At 32.9% G+C, this 19,914-nt stretch overlaps 4 protein-coding genes and 1 pseudogene across 4 annotated transcripts; 3 read left to right on the forward strand and 2 right to left on the reverse strand.

Moving 5' to 3' along the window:
• Window positions 1-3,519: 3,519 nt before the first annotated feature.
• Window positions 3,520-4,949, reverse strand: LOC142534421 (NEP1-interacting protein-like 1; annotated as a pseudogene).
• Window positions 4,950-5,097: 148 nt separating this feature from the next.
• Window positions 5,098-5,546, forward strand: LOC142534405 (F-box protein At4g35930-like). Its single transcript, XM_075641276.1, has 2 exons — window positions 5,098-5,222; window positions 5,285-5,546. Exons 1-2 carry the CDS (start codon window positions 5,098-5,100, stop codon window positions 5,544-5,546), a joined length of 387 nt encoding a protein of 128 aa, XP_075497391.1.
• A 3,339-nt stretch (window positions 5,547-8,885) lies between these two features.
• LOC142534406 (la-related protein 1C-like) lies at window positions 8,886-13,082 on the forward strand. The gene is made up of 7 exons (XM_075641277.1): window positions 8,886-9,275; window positions 9,464-9,540; window positions 9,665-10,026; window positions 10,103-10,247; window positions 10,343-10,436; window positions 11,107-11,178; window positions 12,951-13,082. The coding sequence occupies exons 1-7, from the start codon at window positions 8,886-8,888 to the stop codon at window positions 13,080-13,082; spliced, it is 1,272 nt and encodes a 423-aa protein (XP_075497392.1).
• A 3,423-nt stretch (window positions 13,083-16,505) lies between these two features.
• Window positions 16,506-18,200, reverse strand: LOC142534418 (NEP1-interacting protein 1-like). The gene is made up of 3 exons (XM_075641290.1): window positions 17,453-18,200; window positions 17,199-17,366; window positions 16,506-16,887 (listed from the first exon to the last, which is right to left on the reverse strand). Exons 1-3 carry the CDS (start codon window positions 17,582-17,584, stop codon window positions 16,765-16,767), a joined length of 423 nt encoding a protein of 140 aa, XP_075497405.1. The 5' UTR covers window positions 17,585-18,200; the 3' UTR covers window positions 16,506-16,764.
• Window positions 18,201-18,301: 101 nt separating this feature from the next.
• LOC142534407 (F-box protein At4g35930-like) lies at window positions 18,302-18,750 on the forward strand. The gene is made up of 2 exons (XM_075641278.1): window positions 18,302-18,426; window positions 18,489-18,750. The coding sequence occupies exons 1-2, from the start codon at window positions 18,302-18,304 to the stop codon at window positions 18,748-18,750; spliced, it is 387 nt and encodes a 128-aa protein (XP_075497393.1).
• Window positions 18,751-19,914: the final 1,164 nt, after the last annotated feature.

Genomic DNA, 19,914 nt, shown 5'->3' on the forward strand with positions numbered 1-19,914 from the left:
TTTTTTTTCTTACTCTTGCAGGTAGAATAGGTGAGTAGGAAGGGTTACTGGAGAAAATGGATAATGCCAACTATCCTGTATTCTACAGGATCAAGTCCTCAATCTCTCAATATTTCTAATCTGCATATACATGATAAAAAGACTAACACAATTTCTAGCTATATTTTAGCCACCGTCGGAAGATATTGGTTTACTTCCACTTATTTCTTATAGTCGTTGGTAATTTAGTTGGATTCGTGATTGTCCAGAGTCTATTGCCTCTCTTTTTTTTTATTTTTTTCCCCAGAAACATCTTATATTATATTGAAATTGGATATGAATATTTTCTGTTTGGTTTTTATGTGATTTATTTTTACTAATTGCATCTTTATCACTGCAAAATTATAGATATTTTCAATAAAATATATTTGAAAATCTATAAAGTAAGACTAAAGAAAATATTTCATCTAACCCACATAGCGATTAATGTGTGGCCACGAGCATTAAATAATATATTTTTTGTTATAATATAAATTGTTACGGTGAAAATAGTTTGAATCATACTCAAAATTAGTTTACTACGTACGTTTTGGTTTTGAGCCGAGTATGATATTTTTGAAATTATATATAATGGATCAACACTAGTAAATCTAATTTTTGGAGGATAGTATATTAGCAAGAGTAAATGATTTATTTGGTGATATATACTCCGAAATATCAAACTAAAACAAGCTCCAACATTATTCAAGCTCAATATCAAACTAAAACATGCTCGAAATATATAAATAAATCCATCTGTACAAATATATTTCAAAATATTTTATAACATTTATTCTTGTTTAATTACGTGCTCGATATCTATCTAGTTTTCAAAAGTTGATCCGCAGCCACATGATTCCCATTTCCTTGGAATAATTGTACAACACTTAACATTGAATTTTCTGAAATCGAAAAATACCATGAATTGCTCCCATTTAGGCTATATTCGACTAGTCGTTTAACAGAAGCTTTCGAGCGTGAACAGTGAGGTGCACTGGGCAAGTGCGTGCGTGCGTGCATGCATTGCAAGGCTAAGCGTGCTTGTCTTCGGACGATAACCCCTCGAACGAGGGCTTGCAACTTCACCAGACTTTTCTGAATGCCTTTCTAGCCTGTATAATATATGCAAACATGCATTATGTTATCATAAGTAATATATGGTTTAGGGCATGTTTGTCCAATAAGTCTGACCAAAATAGATTTTGATTATCTGTTTATTAAAAGTAGGAATTACTAAAATAATTTGTCATTGTCCGTATTTGGAATCATTTTTCGCCTGAGTGCCCATGTTTTCAAAACATATGGATAATATTCAATACTATGTTATGAGATACAAAGGAAGACAAGTTATTACATTAAGACAAATTTTGACTCATAAAATAATCAAATTTCAATTCAAGCCAACTTACAAGATCATTTCGTCTTTTCTAACAAAATTCTCTCTATATATATGTTTGCGCGCGAATAAGTAAGACAACCATATCTTCTCTTGACAAGAAATCTGTACCCATAGTCTCTTCATACAAGATGTTGCTTATTTCATTGCTGAATCTTCCTTTTGTTGTTGTTGTGCACAATCACAATACTAGAATCGCTTTCGTGATCGGATGATGATCGTTGGAAAAGTTTTTTCACGACGATTCGAGATAGAGGTTTTTTCCGTTTCCTGTAATGAAACCCATTTTGGCTGTCGGCTTTGAGATTTAAGAATTGTTAAATGTTGGGACTATTCAAGAGTAGAGAGGGGAATGAGTTGAGTGGGTAGCATGTTCTTCTATCATCGTGCATGGATGAATTGTTTGGGTCTTTTGTCGTGTATCTCTCGCGAAATACCTATTGCCCTTGCTAAACACGTTTGTTTTGGATTTCACGGTGGTTCTTAGTTCATATTTCAGGTATGGAACTGAAATTTGAATCAAGAAAGATTTTAAAGTTTGAAATCGGTCATTTTTTTGTAGGGAAAAAATAAACTTTTCGATCTATTAACTTGTTACATTTTGAGTTTTGATCGACTAAATATTTAAAATTTTACTTTAGTATAACTTCAAATAAATTGCTAACAATACCGAATTTTTTTTGTAAAGATTGATTATTATTATTATTTTTTTTTGAAAAGATTGAATTAGTTTTGGTCTTATCAATGACATGTATTTTGGACCTTCATACAGAAGTAATTGCGTAACTATGCAATATTTTGTGAAAAGTAAAAATAATTTCAACGTCTCGATACCATAAAGATTTGAAGTTGTTTTAAGAACAAATATGCATTTGGACATATATTTTAAAATCGTTTTTATAATTAAAAAGTAGTATGTTTCGATTTTTATCGTTACCTTTATTTCTAAAAATATAAAAAAAACTCTCAATTGTTCTTTGTAGAACACCTTTTTAAAAATATTTCACAAAAAATTTATCCAAACACATGCTTTTATTTTTTATTTGTAAAATACTAAAAATATTTGCTCAGCCGAGCCTTAATTTGTTTTGGTTCAGAAAATGTAGTTGAGATAATTTTCTCCTAATTTTATTTTCGATTCCTTGAAAAAAAAAAAAAAAAAGAACCGCTAATAAGATGAATATACTTTTTTTAAAGAAATTATTGCAAAATGAATGATAATGCATTCTTTTTCAAATCCAAAAAGTAAACAGTATAAAGTTGACTGTCCTACTTACGCAGTATTCTATCGATCATGTATGTATGGATTGGGAGGAGGACTCTCCATTCTCATTGATATATCATAAAAAAGTACTTTCATTTTATCTCTTTAGCTTAGGAAAGTTCTTTAAAAAAACTAGCTTTCTCACGGACTTGTAGCCAATTTTAGAATTCTCAAATTTTTCATATGATTGAATTGAAATGGTAGTTTGATTGCTCACTTTCTTGTTAGCCATTGGACTGTGAGAGATTTTTTTCATTACATGGTAAACAGGTGATTTCGATTGTCATAAAAGATAATCTGAAATCCGATGTTATAAATTAAAATACTTACACTTAATAGATTTTTTTTTTAAAAAAAACAAGAATAAAGAGTTACACCAGATGAGCGTTAAAATTAAAATGGTTAGAAAGTGCAAAGCATGGTTGTGAATGAAGTGAAAATCAAGCAAGAAAAATTGAACTTTATTGATAAATAAACTATGGAACAATATTTATAAATGAATAAGAATGAAAATATATTATGCGCCTGTACTAATTTGCATAATTTACGATGATTTATAGGAATAGTCAAATTATCCACGTCATACAAGATGGATACGATACAATGCCATGTAACAACACAACTAGTGATGATAAAGAAAATACTAATAGCAAACAAACATTGTGTGTACGTAGGATCTGTGAGGGAATACAAACCACACCTCAAAATTTTCTTTACAAAATCGTGATCAAGCGCAGAGACCGAACACGAAAGATGTTGCTCAGAAACTACATACATAGAGCTGCACCTAGCCAATCTAAAACTACGGATTTATTGAACAAATAGAGAGGCCGTATACGAGTAAGAGGATCATCAAGCTGGTGTTTCTCGCCGTACAAAAAGAGCATCAAAATACTCTTCTACACAACGGGCAAGAACCGTGTCTCACCAGCCAAGAGTCGATGCAAGGTAGATGAAACAAGTGGTGACAATGAGGTAAACTTCGCACGGTCTCCCCTAGCTGAAAGTCCTGCGTATATTTAAAAGCATGGACAGATTCTTCTAAATCAGTTCAACTTGTCGATAAAAGAAGTCTATATACAAAGAGCTCAAACTTTGGCCAACACTTGAATAATTACAATGGCCTCTTCTGAAATTAGGTGGATATAAATGAATACCCACAACGAGTGTAGATGTAGGATGTCGTATGCGTAATTGCTTTGTCATAGAAATTACGCAAATTTCATAAATGTCACTATATAGGCCAAAAGTCAAGGTGCACTGATGTAGTTTATCTAACAAGAGACAGATAAAAAGGGAAAGAAATTAGAACAGTACCTGAAGGCAAACAGAACAAGAGACTCCCTCTCCGGAAGTATCAACAATGTCGTCTTTGCAACCCTTATCTTTGGGAACTTTTCAACTGTGTCTACTAACAAACCATTTGCCCCGCCAGTGTCAAAAATGTCGGGAACGTCTTCAAATGTTGTTTCTACAGCTCCCATCTGATTAACGAAGAAAATTTCGTAAGTCAAAAAAGTAAAAATACTGTCATCCCTATTTCAAAAAAAGCAATCGAGCAGCATAATACCTGACTTTGCACGGCACTTAGCATAGCTGGACCAATACGCTCGCGGACAAGTCTGCCACTTAGAAGGCTCACTATCACATCAATCTGTACAGTCAGATTATAGCTCCAAACTCAATCAGATTACTAAACATGCTATAAATCTCGAAGATTGAATGCCAGAATTATCACGTCTGCAATTGAATAGTATTGACTCAAGATTATTAATCCATTCAATAGATAAGACTTACCAAATACAGGAGACACTGTATCCCAGATTCATCGGACTGCCACAAAAGAAGTGATGATTCAAAGACTTCGATGGAGTAAACAGCACCGGATATGGCACCAACCGAAGCCCCTCTAACAAATCCACTTTCTGTCTCTTGGCCAATAAGCGCTCCAGTCATTGCTCCCAATATGGTACCAACTGCATAGCAGGGACAGCTCCTTCATTAGCATAAAGAATAATTCGAGAGAAAGTACTACTAAAGATCAACATCCCTCTAAAATTCGGTAGTCGCTGCGTGAGACGTTTCTGAAAAAAATAATCATAAGGTGATTGAAAAATCACCTTTAATCAACTCCAAAAACCTATACAGCACAAAATTCACATCCAAAATCCTACACCACACAATCACAAAGAAAATGAAAACTGCATCCTTGGGGTTCTCAGTATGAATGATGGTTTTCTTCACATTCTCTGTCACCCAAGGTCCAAACATAGCCTAAAATTATAATTTCTTTAAATGTTCTAAATCCCCAAATATGCTGAAAACCCCCAATTTGCGGGACATAGCAAAAACCTAAACCCTAAAACAATAAAAACCACGGGAGAACAAATCAATGTTAAGGAAAAAACACATTATAATTATGGGGTGGGTGAAACCACCAAACCCCTTGAATCGTGATAACCCACCTGCATTAGAAGCGTACGATCAAACCAAAATCAAGAAATTGAATCTACAACCACTCAAACCAAATGGTTCCAATATGTTGTTTGTACTTAAGAAGTCTACTACAAACAAAAAATGTTGAAACATATTGGAACCATTTGCAGCAAGGGAGGTGGAAAAGGAGTGTGGATTGGCAGTCCTCACTCACCCAAGGCACCTAAGCATGGCCCTCGTCCCCCTTCTCGTCTAAAATGCACTGAGATGCGCCAAATTGCAGCTGTTCTCTTCCAAGAATCCCCATTTTCTTCAAAATGTTTGGTGCCATCCTTTTTGCCGAAACCTGTCTGCAAATCCTTGGCTTCTAATAGAGCCCTATTCTACGAGGATGAACTGTGCCAAGCGGTTGCGCAAAACAATCTTCGTTGATTTTTGCTGTTTTCTGGTATTATTTTTGTTCCATATATGTGTATAGCTAGAACATTGGCATGATTGCTTTTGGTATAGTTTCTGGAGATTTGGAGTAGGCCCGCCTGGTGAAATTTTTCTAGTCAGTTTAGGTGCTTGTGAATTTTGGGGCCTAAAGATTCTGTCATAGGAAATCCGCCGAATCAATAAGTGGTTGAACTTCTAGAACTTAAATATCATCTTGACCGTTGAATTACTGTTTGAACAGTCTAAAACACCCTGTGGATCACCAACTACTGCACCAACGTCGAACTGGTTCCAGGATACATCAAATCCTGCATCAACGTCCAATCTTAGTGGATTTGGAGAAAGAGGTTTTCAAACAAAAAAACTTCTTCGGAAGTCATCTAACAAAGATATTGCCCAATCGATTCTGAATTCTCCCAACCGATTATAATGTGCTAGTGCATTAGTAGGGACAATAGATCTAACACAGTAGTCGATTTCAACTGGTTAATAAGACAAGACGAATCTTTAAAATATTTATTTCATTTCATGTTTTCTTATTCTATTAGGGTGTGTTTGGTACAAGTGATGAGATAAATAAATGATTAATTATGCTATAGATAATCAAACATTATGTGATACTATTAAGATTGTTTGGTTCAACATTTTGAATATGTGATTAGCTTTTAAATATTGAGTGAGTCTCATGTGAGACCGTCCCACGGATCATAATCCGTGAGACGGGTCAACTCTACCCATATTCACAATAAAAAGTAATACTCTTAGCATAAAAAGTAATACTTTTTCATGGGTAACCCAAATAAGAGATCCGTCTCACAAATACGACCCGTGAGACCGTCTCACACAAGTTTTTGCGTATTAATAAATTTAATATTATACCCTTGTTAAGTTTACTTATTTGTTGTGCTCAAAGCAATACATAATATTAGATAATAATAATAATGTTAATAATGACGATATTAATAATCTTTGAATTAATATGTGTAAATATCATAAAATTAAATATAAAAAATAAAAATATTATTGATAAGCATAACCAACATTAAAATTTAGTTTTTATTATTTTATTAAAATATATACAAATAAATTATTTTTTTCAAAATAAAAATATATCTTTATATTTTTTAAAGTTTAAATCAAATTAAATAATAATGATATATATTAAATATCAGGATCGACATCTAACGTACAACATTCTAAAATAAATTTTTTATTCAAGGCAAAAACTTGTGTGAGACGGTCTCATGGGTCGTATTTTTGAGACGGATCTCTATTTGGGTCATCCATGAAAAAGTATTATTTTTTATGCTAAGAGTATTACTTTTATTGTGAATATGAGTAGGGTTGACCCGTCTCACAGATTAAGATCCGTGAGACGGTCTCACATAAGACTCACTCTTTATTCAATAAATAACTTAACACTCTAAGAAATAAGAGGAGAAAAATGTAATTTATTAAGTTTTGATAGTGTATCTCACTTGATTTGTTAGATTAATAATCAAATAGTTATCTAAAAAATTGGATCTTAAATCGGATCAAAATGATTATTAAAACATCTTAAAATTTTAACCAAATATTGGATAAGTGTTTGACTATTAATCTATCATTGTTTAATCCACTCAACCAAACACACCCTTAGAATATACTTTGAACCTTTCCTATTTTAAATTGATTTTCCATAAACAAAGAACATTTTCATTTACCTAAGAATACAGAGAGAGGGATTCATTTCCTTGTACTAAAATTGTGCTATGATAACGGTACGGTTTATATTTTGTTTTAAGAGGCACTTTAGGTTTTGTATTTCATGATTCCGGGACAAATATACAATATTTAATAAAAATATTACCACCGCTAAATTTTTAAATGGATGAGCTTATTGAGGACTTCTGAAAACATGTCTTTGATATTTCTTCTTATATAGAAAATTGAACACTTAAATGAGTTTATAATGACATAAAATGCACTCTTATAAAAAATCGGTTTTGCCATTTTCATAAAATAAGAGCAAATACGAAGTATTTGTTAGTTGATATAAGAGTTCGTTATGTTGTGGCGTTTACATGTGCATGAGATGTGATAGAATAATATTAGATACAATCATCAACAGGAACACAAAAAAATAAGTGATATTTAGAACAAAATGCTACGTGTGTACCATGAATAATCTTATACGACAAAAATCAACTCTTGAACATGTTGAAATCACCTCTATATTCTAGATAGCAGTGCATAGATGAATCAGACCATAATAATAATTCTTAGGGTTGAACTAGTGACAAATACTTGTAGAGCCAATTTTTTCTAATAATTTTTTGGGCTTGAATCAATTAGTACATAAATTATTTAGAACAATTATTACATGTCAATTGACAAAAAAATCTATTTAGTTTAACGTAGATTTCTATCATGATTTTTATTTAATTAAAAGAATATTTTTGTCAATTGATTTAGAATGATTAAAGCAAATTATAATCTCTATATTATCTAAGAACAGAAGTAACACTCATGTTCTTATTCTCACCATATTTTCAAATTTTGAACATCCAATCCTTATCTTATTTTTGAAAGTATAGTTATGTTATACATTAATTATTATTTATTTAAAGTATGGTATTAAAGATAAATCGGCTATTTTTTTAGGAAAAAATTAATATGACAATAGTAAATATTTTATTCTTATTTAGATTATTTATTTTTTAGTAATTTTAGAGTAAGTTTTTTGTTTTTCTTATCTAATCTTGTATTTGAGTTTTATTTAATTCTATCAAAATTTTCTAGCAAAAAGTTAATGTGAAACAATTTGAAATACAAAGATAAGATCTTCTTAATGATAATTTGGAGATAAATTATATCATCACCATATGTCAAAATTTTAAAAGTAAAACTTGATATAAATCACCTTATAAATCATTAAAGATTTTTCGATTTTTAAAAACATAGGCTTTGTTTTTATAAATAAAAGATATCGGATTTTAAATATCGATTATTTTACTTCTTTGTTTTTTTTTTCGAGATATAAAATATTATTTGTTCCGATATATAAATAAATAAAATTAACCTTTATCTTTTTATCTTGATACTAAATACGTATATCCTAATTAAATCCGAGCTGTAATTATATTTGTCGTAGGAAACTAATTCCCCGCTTCATTGCTCTATATATATGCGGGGAGACTAGAACACTGCACTTTTATTTGCTTCCGAACAAGAAAACGGGCGGAGATAGGCGATTTCGATTTCGAGTGGGAATTTTTGGGTTTTCTTTAATCGATTCGATTGTGTTGGTGGGTTTGATGTTCAGTTGCCTGACCTATTTTTTTGTTTTCTGCAATGGCTACTGCTTCTGACTCCTCCGCCTCTGTTCAATCTGTAAATTCTGTTATTGATCGCCATTCACGGCTCGCGTCGCCTTGTTCATGTTCGAGTATCTCTGATCAGAAGCACGTTTTGCCTTCTGAAATTTTCCTAAACCAATTAATCGCACCACCTGCTAGTTTCTTGGCCGAGGATGGTCAGGCTGAGGGAAGTGAGAATGTTGGTGTAACCAAGAAGTGTGTTTGGAACAATCCTGCTAATGGTGTTGCTCCGCAGGTTGGTGCTTTGATGGGGACAGCATCTTGGCCTGATTTCTCCAAATCAGCTCGTGCTTCCACGAAGGCTTCTTCGAGTTCGACTGATTCTCTTGAAGAACTCTCTCACGAACCAATCATTCTGTCACAGGTTTATTATTTCTGTCATTGTTGTTCTCTATATTTTGGCCCTTTTAATCTACCTGTTCAATTTATCTGATGTTCTTAGTTGCTTGGGTTTTATTATATATGCTTCTAGTGCTATTATGAACTCGATGATCAAGTTTTCGTACAAGTTAGACTGCTTTCCTTACGAAATTTTCTTTTTGTGAATAATAGGGGACGTCAGTTGACTCTTGGTCTTCACAGGAAGTAGCAACAAATTCAGCTTCGAACCATGAATCTCCTATCCGCCAGTGTTCTCCGGAGCTAGGTGGTGACAGGACAAGTCACAGAAACATAACAGCCAACGGCAGCTTTTCTCAAGCACCAAATTCACACAGTTCTGTGGTTGAAGCGTCTCCTTTTAAGCCAGTGAAGAAGCATCTCTTCGGGGGTATCTCCTAGGGACAACACACGTTGGGATGTTGGACAGAGAGGAGGATCTCACAGTGGGCATGAGCCACACCATCCGCGTGGTCCTTTTAGAAGGAACAACAGTGGACCGCAACTTCAAGGGAATGGTTCTTCTAATCATGGCCATGGTAGCAAACGATACCAGGAACGTTGGATTGATGATTGGAGCTATAACCATCAATCTTTTGGCAGCAGAGTAAACCTTGCACCCCAGCAGAGTGTCGCCTCTCGGCCCTTCATACGTGGTCCAGTTTCAAGTGCTCCTTTTATTCCTCCACCTCCCCCTGTGGGTGCGCGGCCCTATGGTCCCCCAGTGTTCTACAATGGTGAGGTTTGCTGCTTTGAGATACTTGCTTCTGTAGATTATCTTGCGTGCTAATTATATTTTGTTTCAATTTGCAGATGCTTCATCTTTTACGTATTTTGCTCTTGGACCCCACCCAGGTTCACCCGGGCACATGCCTATGTTTCCATATGCACCAATGTCGTCTCCCATACCTGATCCTCACTTGCCTTCCAAAATTGTGAAACAGATAGATTATTTTTTGGTATGTTATTTTGTTATGCATACTAAATGATTCATCCGCTCATTGCTGTCTATTTGCGCATGGTATCAACGCTTGGATTTTCACATGTATCTTGCAGTGATGATAATTTGGTGAAGGACACATATTTGCGCCAGAAAATGGATGTGGATGGATGGGTTCCCATAAACTTAATAGCAAGCTTTAAGAAAGTAAGTCGGTCAAATTAATGAAAAATTTCCTGCTTATGCTTATTTCTTTATCCATTTTATCTAAACTTAAACTTGCGATTCTTTTTTGATTGTTGGTACATAGAAGAGAAATTTTGAGGCTCTAGATCAGAAAGTTGAAAATATCAAAAGCTTGATTCTTTAATTGGAATTTAGTGAGCAATATAGGTTAAGAATTTTGAAATGTTTCGGTTTTGTTAGATTATTCTTGGATGAAATAAAATGACAATTGATATCTAACTGTAATACGCTTGAGTTTATCAGAAGATTTATATTGATATGGAAATGGTAAATTTGTATGACCAAGAATGCACATTAGAATCATGGTACACTCTTTTTAGTTGGTTTCATTAGGTAACAATGATACTATTTTGAGAATGAAGTAGCTTGGACGGGTTAGTTATTCATGTAAGTTGTCTTTGGAGTGGAATTTGGAGATGCCTGATCGGATCAAAATCATCTCTGGCTGAAAATCTTGCCTGCCATGATTTGAAACACCAAATCGACTGTTAGTGCTGCCATTTAACCTCTTATCATAGTCACAGAGGCAGCTGGATATTTTATGGCTGATCATATCAAACTTTTTAAATGATTTGCCACCTATTACGATGAGACTTAACTAAACTAATATTATACATTCTCAATTTTTCAGATTAGGGAGCTGACAGACAATGTCCAACTTATATTGGATGCTTTGCGAGCTTCGAATGTGGTGGAAATACAGGTGAAATGTATCGCATATTTGATCTTCGCAATACCACTTTTCTTATAGTAAATCTTTTACTAGTAGTGTAGTCCAAAATTTTACTGAAAAAACAAGTGAATATGCGATTAACTTATGAGCAAAATCTGTTAATATCCCCTTTTCAGCTTTCTCATGCGACTTGTTCTATATATCTATAGACTTGTTATCCTTTGGGTATTTTGTAGACATTTCATCCCACGACATGCACTTTAGATAGAGTATTGGTGGTTTCTAACTCATCTAGGCGATTTTTTTTCTTACTCTTGCAGGGAGAAAAGGTGAGGAGGAAGGGTAATTGGAGAAAATGGATAATGCCAACCTTCTTGTATTCTACATGATCAAGTCCTCAATTTCTTTAATGAGCAATATAGGTTAAGAAGTAAAATCATTGAACGAGGAAACAACTGGTTCTTTAGTGGTTTTTTTAAAATACAATTGTGCATTTTACGATGTCCTTTTACCAAGTACTCTAATATTTTGCCAAAAATATTAATTTTCCGTCAAAATGTTATTTCTAAAAAAGAAAAGATATATCATTAATATTGAAATATATGTACTACAATAAATGATAATTTCAATTATTGTTTGTATTGATTATATCAATTCATTTAGTTCAAATTTGAATTTAATTCATTTTTATATTAATTCAAATATAATTTATATATTATATATTTTTTATTCAAATTGAAACTAAACTTTATTGAAAATATAAACTAAATTAAAAATTTTTACATTGATTATATCAATCAATTTAATTTGTGATATGATTTGTGTTACTATGATATATTAATTTTTATTACAAACTGTATAAATAAATTTTAAACACAAATGATTACAATGTTATATATATATATATAATTTTGATATCCTGCACACCTACGTGCACACCTCTGTGAGCACCGATGAGGTGTCACTCATCCATTCGATGTGTAATTTTTCTATATTTCATCACATCCAATAGATGAGTGACACCTCGTCGGTGCTCACAAAAGTGTGTACGGTAGGTGTGCAGGATATCAAAATTAATTATATGTGTGTACTGTAATAAATGATCACTTTAATTATTGTTTGCATTGATTATATCAATTCATTTAATTCAATTTTGAATTTATTTAATTTTTGTATTAATTCAAATGTAATTTATGTATTATATGTTTTTTATTTTTTTACTCAAATTGAAACTAATCGAAGATAGCCTAAATTGGGGCAATCCATGGTATTTTTCGATTTCTAGATAATTCAATGTTAAGTGTTGTACAATTATGCCAAGGAAATGGGAATCATGCTGGCTGCGGATCAACTTTTGAAAACTAGATAGATATCGAGCACATAATTAAACAAGAATAAAATGTTATAAAATATTTTGAAATATATTTATACAGATGGATTTATTTATATATTTCGAGCATGTTTTAGTTTGATATTTTTGAGTATAAGAATAATGTGGGAGCATGTTTTAGTTTGATATTTCGGAATATATCACCCAAATAAATCATATACTCTTGCTAATATACTATCCTCCAAAAATTAGATTTACTAGTATTTATCCATTATATACTATCCTCCAAAAATTAGATTAACTTATGAGCAAAATCTGTTAATATCCCCTTTTCAGCTTTCTCATCCGTCTTGTTCTATATATCTATATATCCTTTGGGTATTTTGTAGACATTTCATCCCACAACATGCACTTTAGATAGAGCATCGGTGCTTTCTAACTTATCTAGGCGATTTTTTTCTTACTCTTGCAGGGAGGAAAGGTGAGGAGGAAGGGTAACTGGAGAAAATGGATAATTCCAACCATCATGTTTCCTACCGGATCAAGTCCTCATTCTCTCAATATTTCTAGTCTGCATATACATGATGAAAAGACAAACACGTAGTTTCTAGCGATACTATTATCATAGGTGGGGACTTTGAACACACAACAACTCTATATTTTAGGCTGCTTTTCAGAGTTTGTGGTGGTCTCTAACTCATCTAGGCGATTTTTTTTCTTACTCTTGCAGGTAGAATAGGTGAGTAGGAAGGGTTACTGGAGAAAATGGATAATGCCAACTATCCTGTATTCTACAGGATCAAGTCCTCAATCTCTCAATATTTCTAATCTGCATATACATGATAAAAAGACTAACACAATTTCTAGCTATATTTTAGCCACCGTCGGAAGATATTGGTTTACTTCCACTTATTTCTTATAGTCGTTGGTAATTTAGTTGGATTCGTGATTGTCCAGAGTCTATTGCCTCTCTTTTTTTTTATTTTTTTTCCCCAGAAACATCTTATATTATATGAAATATTGGATATGAATATTTTCTGTTTGGTTTTTATGTGATTTATTTTTACTAATTGCATCTTTATCACTGCGAAAATTATAGTATTTTCAATAAAATATTTGAAAATCTATAAAGTAAGACTAAAGAAAATATTTCATCTAACCCACATAGCGATTAATGTGTGGCCACGAGCATTAAATAATATATTTTTGTTATAATATAAATTGTTACGGTGAAAATAGTTTGAATCATACTCAAAATTAGTTTACTACGTACGTTTTGGTTTTGAGCCGAGTATGATATTTTTGAAATTAATATATAATGGATCAACACTAGTAAATCTAATTTTTGGAGGATAGTATATTAGCAAGAGTAAATGATTTATTTGGTGATATATACTCCGAAATATCAAACTAAAACAAGCTCCAACATTATTCAAGCTCAATATCAAACTAAAACATGCTCGAAATATATAAATAAATCCATCTGTACAAATATATTTCAAAATATTTTATAACATTTATTCTTGTTTAATTACGTGCTCGATATCTATCTAGTTTTCAAAAGTTGATCCGCAGCCAGCATGATTCCCATTTCCTTGGAATAATTGTACAACACTTAACATTGAATTTTCTTGAAATCGAAAAATACCATGAATTGCTCCCATTTAGGCTATATTCGACTAGTCGTTTAACAGAAGCTTTCGAGCGTGAACAGTGAGGTGCACTGGGCAAGTGCGTGCGTGCGTGCATGCATTGCAAGGCTAAGCGTGCTTGTCTTCGGACGATAACCCCTCGAACGAGGGCTTGCAACTTCACCAGACTTTTCTGAATGCCTTTCTAGCCTGTATAAATATATGCAAACATGCATTATGTTATCATAAGTAATATATGGTTTAGGGCATGTTTGTCCAATAAGTCTGACCAAAATAGATTTTGATTATCTGTTTATTAAAAGTAGGAATTACTAAAATAATTTGTCATTGTCCGTATTTGGAATCATTTTTCGCCTGAGTGCTGCCATGTTTTCAAACGTATGGATAATATTCAATACTATGTTATGAGATACAAAGGAAGACAAGTTATTACATTAAGAACAAATTTTGACTCATAAAATAATCAAATTTCAATTCAAGCCAACTTACAAGATCATTTTCGTCTTTTCTAACAAAATTCTCTCTATATATGTTTGCGCGCGAATAAGTAAGACAACCATATCTTCTCTTGACAAGAAATCTGTACCCATAGTCTCTTCATACAAGATGTTGCTTATTTCATTGCTGAATCTTCCTTTTGTTGTTGTTGTGCACAATCACAATACTAGAATCGCTTTCGTGATCGGATGATGATCGTTGGAAAAGTTTTTTCACGACGATTCGAGATAGAGGTTTTTTCCGTTTCCTGTAATGAAACCCATTTTGGCTGTCGGCTTTGAGATTTAAGAATTGTTAAATGTTGGGACTATTCAAGAGTAGAGAGGGGAATGAGTTGAGTGGGTAGCATGTTCTTCTATCATCGTGCATGGATGAATTGTTTGGGTCTTTTGTCGTGTATCTCTCGCGAAATACCTATATTGCCCTTGCTAAACACGTTTGTTTTGGATTTCACGGTGGTTCTTAGTTCATATTTCAGGTATGGAACTGAAATTTGAATCAAGAAAGATTTTAAAGTTTGAAATCGGTCATTTTTTTTGTAGGGAAAAAATAAACTTTTCGATCTATTAACTTGTTACATTTTGAGTTTTGATCGACTAAATATTTAAAATTTTACTTTAGTATAACTTCAAATAAATTGCTAACAATACCGAATTTTTTTTGTAAAGATTGAATTATTATTATTATTTTTTTTGAAAAGATTGAATTAGTTTTGGTCTTATCAATGACATGTATTTTGGACCTTCATACAGAAGTAATTGCGTAACTATGCAATATTTTGTGAAAAGTAAAAATAATTTCAACGTCTCGATACCATAAAGATTTGAAGTTGTTTTAAGAACAAATATGCATTTGGACATATATTTTAAAATCGTTTTTATAATTAAAAAGTAGTATGTTTCGATTTTTATCGTTACCTTTATTTCTAAAAATATAAAAAAAAAACTCTCAATTGTTCTTTGTAGAACACCTTTTTAAAAATATTTCACAAAAAATTTATCCAAACACATGCTTTTATTTTTTATTTGTAAAATACTAAAAATATTTGCTCAGCCGAGCCTTAATTTGTTTTGGTTCAGAAAATGTAGTTGAGATAATTTTCTCCTAATTTTTATTTTCGATTCCTTGAAAAAAAAAAAAAAAAAGAACCGCTAATAAGATGAATATACTTTTTTTAAAGAAATTATTGCAAAATGAATGATAATGCATTCTTTTTCAAATCCAAAAAGTAAACAGTATAAAGTTGACTGTCCTACTTACGTAGTATTCTATCGATCATGTATGTATGGATTGGGAGGAGGACTCTCCATTCTCATTGATATATCATAAAAAAGTACTTTCATTTTATCTCTTTAGCTTAGGAAAGTTCTTTAAAAAAACTAGCTTTCTCACGGACTTGTAGCCAATTTTAGAATTCTCAAATTTTTCATATGATTGAATTGAAATGGTAGTTTGATTGCTCACTTTCTTGTTAGCCATTGGACTGTGAGAGATTTTTTTCATTACATGGTAAACAGGTGATTTCGATTGTCATAAAAGATAATCTGAAATCCGATGTTATAAATTAAAATACTTACACTTAATAGATTTTTTTTTTAAAAAAAAACAAGAACAAAGAGTTACACCAGATGAGCGTTAAAATTAAAATGGTTAGAAAGTGCAAAGCATGGTTGTGAATGAAGTGAAAATCAAGCAAGAAAAATTGAACTTTATTGATAAATAAACTATGGAACAATATTTATAAATGAATAAGAATGAAAATATATTATGCGCCTGTACTAATTTGCATAATTTACGATGATTTATAGGAATAGTCAAATTATCCACGTCATACAAGATGGATACGATACAATGCCATGTAACAACACAACTAGTGATGATAAAGAAAATACTAATAGCAAACAAACATTGTGTGTACGTAGGATCTGTGAGGGAATACAAACCACACCTCAAAATTTTCTTTACAAAATCGTGATCAAGCGCAGAGACCGAACACGAAAGATGTTGCTCAGAAACTACATACATAGAGCTGCACCTAGCCAATCTAAAACTACGGATTTATTGAACAAATAGAGAGGCCGTATACGAGTAAGAGGATATCATCAAGCTGGTGTTTCTCGCCGTACAAAAAGAGCATCAAAATACTCTTCTACACAACGGGCAAGAACCGTGTCTCACCGGCCAAGAGTCGATGCAAGGTAGATGAAACAAGTGGTGACAATGAGGTAAACTTCGCACGGTCTCCCCTAGCTGAAAGTCCTGCGTATATTTAAAAGCATGGGACAGATTCTTCTAAATCAGTTCAACTTGTCGATAAAAGAAGTCTATATACAAAGAGCTCAAACTTTGGCCAACACTTGAATAATTACAATGGCCTCTTCTGAAATTAGGTGGATATAAATGAATACCCACAACGAGTGTAGATGTAGGATGTGTCGTATGCGTAATTGCTTTGTCATAGAAATTACGCAAATTTCATAAATGTCACTATATAGGCCAAAAGTCAAGGTGCACTGATGTAGTTTATCTAACAAGAGACAGATAAAAAGGGAAAGAAATTAGAACAGTACCTGAAGGCAAACAGAACAAGAGACTCCCTCTCCGGAAGTATCAACAATGTCGTCTCTTGCAACCCTTATCTTTGGGAACTTTTCAACTGTGTCTACTAACAAACCATTTGCCCCGCCAGTGTCAAAAATGTCGGGAACGTCTTCAAATGTTGTTTCTACAGCTCCCATCTGATTAACGAAGAAAATTTCGTAAGTCAAAAAAGTAAAAATACTGTCATCCCTATTTCAAGAAAAGCAATCGAGCAGCATAATACCTGACTTTGCACGGCACTTAGCATAGCTGGACCAATACGCTCGCGGACAAGTCTGCCACTTAGAAGGCTCACTATCACATCAATCTGTACAGTCAGATTATTAGCTCCAAACTCAATCAGATTACTAAACATGCTATAAATCTCGAAGATTGAATGCCAGAATTATCACGTCTGCAATTGAATAGTATTGACTCAAGATTATTAATCCATTCAATAGATAAGACTTACCAAATACAGGAGACACTGTATCCCAGATTCATCGGACTGCCACAAAAGAAGTGATGATTCAAAGACTTCGATGGAGTAAACAGCACCGGATATGGCACCAACCGAAGCCCCTCTAACAAATCCACTTTCTGTCTCTTGGCCAATAAGCGCTCCAGTCATTGCTCCCAATATGGTACCAACTGCATAGCAGGGACAGCTCCTTCATTAGCATAAAGAATAATTCGAGAGAAAGTACTACTAAAGATCAACATCCCTCTAAAATTCGGTAGTCGCTGCGTGAGACGTTTCTGAAAAAAATAATCATAAGGTGATTGAAAAATCACCTTTAATCAACTCCAAAAACCTATACAGCACAAAATTCACATCCAAAATCCTACACCACACAATCACAAAGAAAATGAAAACTGCATCCTTGGGGTTCTCAGTATGAATGATGGTTTTCTTCACATTCTCTGTCACCCAAGGTCCAAACATAGCCTAAAATTATAATTTCTTTAAATGTTCTAAATCCCCAAATATGCTGAAAACCCCAATTTGCGGGACATAGCAAAAACCTAAACCCTAAAACAATAAAAACCACGGGAGAACAAATCAATGTTAAGGAAAAAACACATTATAATTATGGGGTGGGTGAAACCACCAAACCCCTTGAATCGTGATAACCCACCTGCATTAGAAGCGTACGATCAAACCAAAATCAAGAAATTGAATCTACAACCACTCAAACCAAATGGTTCCAATATGTTGTTTGTACTTAAGAAGTCTACTACAAACAAAAAATGTTGAAACATATTGGAACCATTTGCAGCAAGGGAGGTGGAAAAGGAGTGTGGATTGGCAGTCCTCACTCACCCAAGGCACCTAAGCATGGCCCTCGTCCCCCTTCTCGTCTAAAATGCACTGAGATGCGCCAAATTGCAGCTGTTCTCTTCCAAGAATCCCCATTTTCTTCAAAATGTTTGGTGCCATCCTTTTTGCCGAAACCTGTCTGCAAATCCTTGGCTTCTAATAGAGCCCTATTCTACGAGGATGAACTGTGCCAAGCGGTTGCGCAAAACAATCTTCGTTGATTTTTGCTGTTTTCTGGTATTATTTTTGTTCCATATATGTGTATAGCTAGAACATTGGCATGATTGCTTTTGGTATAGTTTCTGGAGATTTGGAGTAGGCCCGCCTGGTGAAATTTTTCTAGTCAGTTTAGGTGCTTGTGAATTTTGGGGCCTAAAGATTCTGTTGTCATAGGAAATCCGCCGAATCAATAAGTGGTTGAACTTCTAGAACTTAAATATCATCTTGACCGTTGAATTACTGTTTGAACAGTCTAAAACACCCTGTGGATCACCAACTACTGCACCAACGTCGAACTGGTTCCAGGATACATCAAATCCTGCATCAACGTCCAATCTTAGTGGATTTGGAGAAAGAGGTTTTCAAACAAAAAAACTTCTTCGGAAGTCATCTAACAAAGATATTGCCCAATCGATTCTGAATTCTCCCAACCGATTATAATGTGCTAGTGCATTAGTAGGGACAATAGATCTAACACAGTAGTCGATTTCAACTGGTTAATAAGACAAGACGAATCTTTAAAATATTTATTTCATTTCATGTTTTCTTATTCTATTAGGGGTGTTTGGTACAAGTGATGAGATAAATAAATGATTAATTATGCTATAGATAATCAAACATTATGTGATACTATTAAGATTGTTTGGTTCAACATTTTGAATATGTGATTAGCTTTTAAATATTGAGTGAGTCTCATGTGAGACCGTCCCACGGATCATAATCCGTGAGACGGGTCAACTCTACCCATATTCACAATAAAAAGTAATACTCTTAGCATAAAAAGTAATACTTTTTCATGGGTAACCCAAATAAGAGATCCGTCTCACAAATACGACCCGTGAGACCGTCTCACACAAGTTTTTGCGTATTAATAAATTTAATATTATACCCTTGTTAAGTTTACTTATTTGTTGTGCTCAAAGCAATACATAATATTAGATAATAATAATAATAATGTTAATAATGACGATATTAATAATCTTGAATTAATATGTGTAAATATCATAAAATTAAATATAATAAAAATAAAAATATTATTGATAAGCATAACCAACATTAAAATTTAGTTTTTATTATTTATTAAAATATATACAAATAAATTATTTTTTTCAAAATAAAATATATCTTATATTTTTTAAAGTTTAAATCAAATTAAATAATAATGA

Source organism: Primulina tabacum, unplaced genomic scaffold (assembly GCF_025594145.1).
Source record: "Primulina tabacum isolate GXHZ01 unplaced genomic scaffold, ASM2559414v2 Contig499, whole genome shotgun sequence".
Classification (NCBI taxonomy): Eukaryota; Viridiplantae; Streptophyta; class Magnoliopsida; order Lamiales; family Gesneriaceae; genus Primulina; species Primulina tabacum.

Bases quoted from the DNA above. Each gene is read 5' to 3' on its own strand.
- LOC142534405 (XM_075641276.1), top strand. From the start codon at position 5,098: ATGGGGTGGGTGAAACCACCAAACCCCTTGAATCGTGATAACCCACCT. The intron at 5,223-5,284 runs GTTTGTACTTAA...AACCATTTGCAG, and splicing joins CCAAATGGTTCCAATATGTT to CAAGGGAGGTGGAAAAGGAG.
- LOC142534418 (XM_075641290.1), bottom strand. From the start codon at position 17,584: ATGTTTAGTAATCTGATTGAGTTTGGAGCTAATAATCTGACTGTACAG. The intron at 17,367-17,452 runs GTATTATGCTGC...TTCGTTAATCAG, and splicing joins TAAGTGCCGTGCAAAGTCAG to ATGGGAGCTGTAGAAACAAC. The intron at 16,888-17,198 runs GTACTGTTCTAA...AAATATACGCAG, and splicing joins CTTGTTCTGTTTGCCTTCAG to GACTTTCAGCTAGGGGAGAC.
- LOC142534406 (XM_075641277.1), top strand. From the start codon at position 8,886: ATGGCTACTGCTTCTGACTCCTCCGCCTCTGTTCAATCTGTAAATTCT. The intron at 10,027-10,102 runs GTGAGGTTTGCT...TTCAATTTGCAG, and splicing joins TCCCCCAGTGTTCTACAATG to ATGCTTCATCTTTTACGTAT. The intron at 11,179-12,950 runs GTGAAATGTATC...TTACTCTTGCAG, and splicing joins CGAATGTGGTGGAAATACAG to GGAGGAAAGGTGAGGAGGAA.
- LOC142534407 (XM_075641278.1), top strand. From the start codon at position 18,302: ATGGGGTGGGTGAAACCACCAAACCCCTTGAATCGTGATAACCCACCT. The intron at 18,427-18,488 runs GTTTGTACTTAA...AACCATTTGCAG, and splicing joins CCAAATGGTTCCAATATGTT to CAAGGGAGGTGGAAAAGGAG.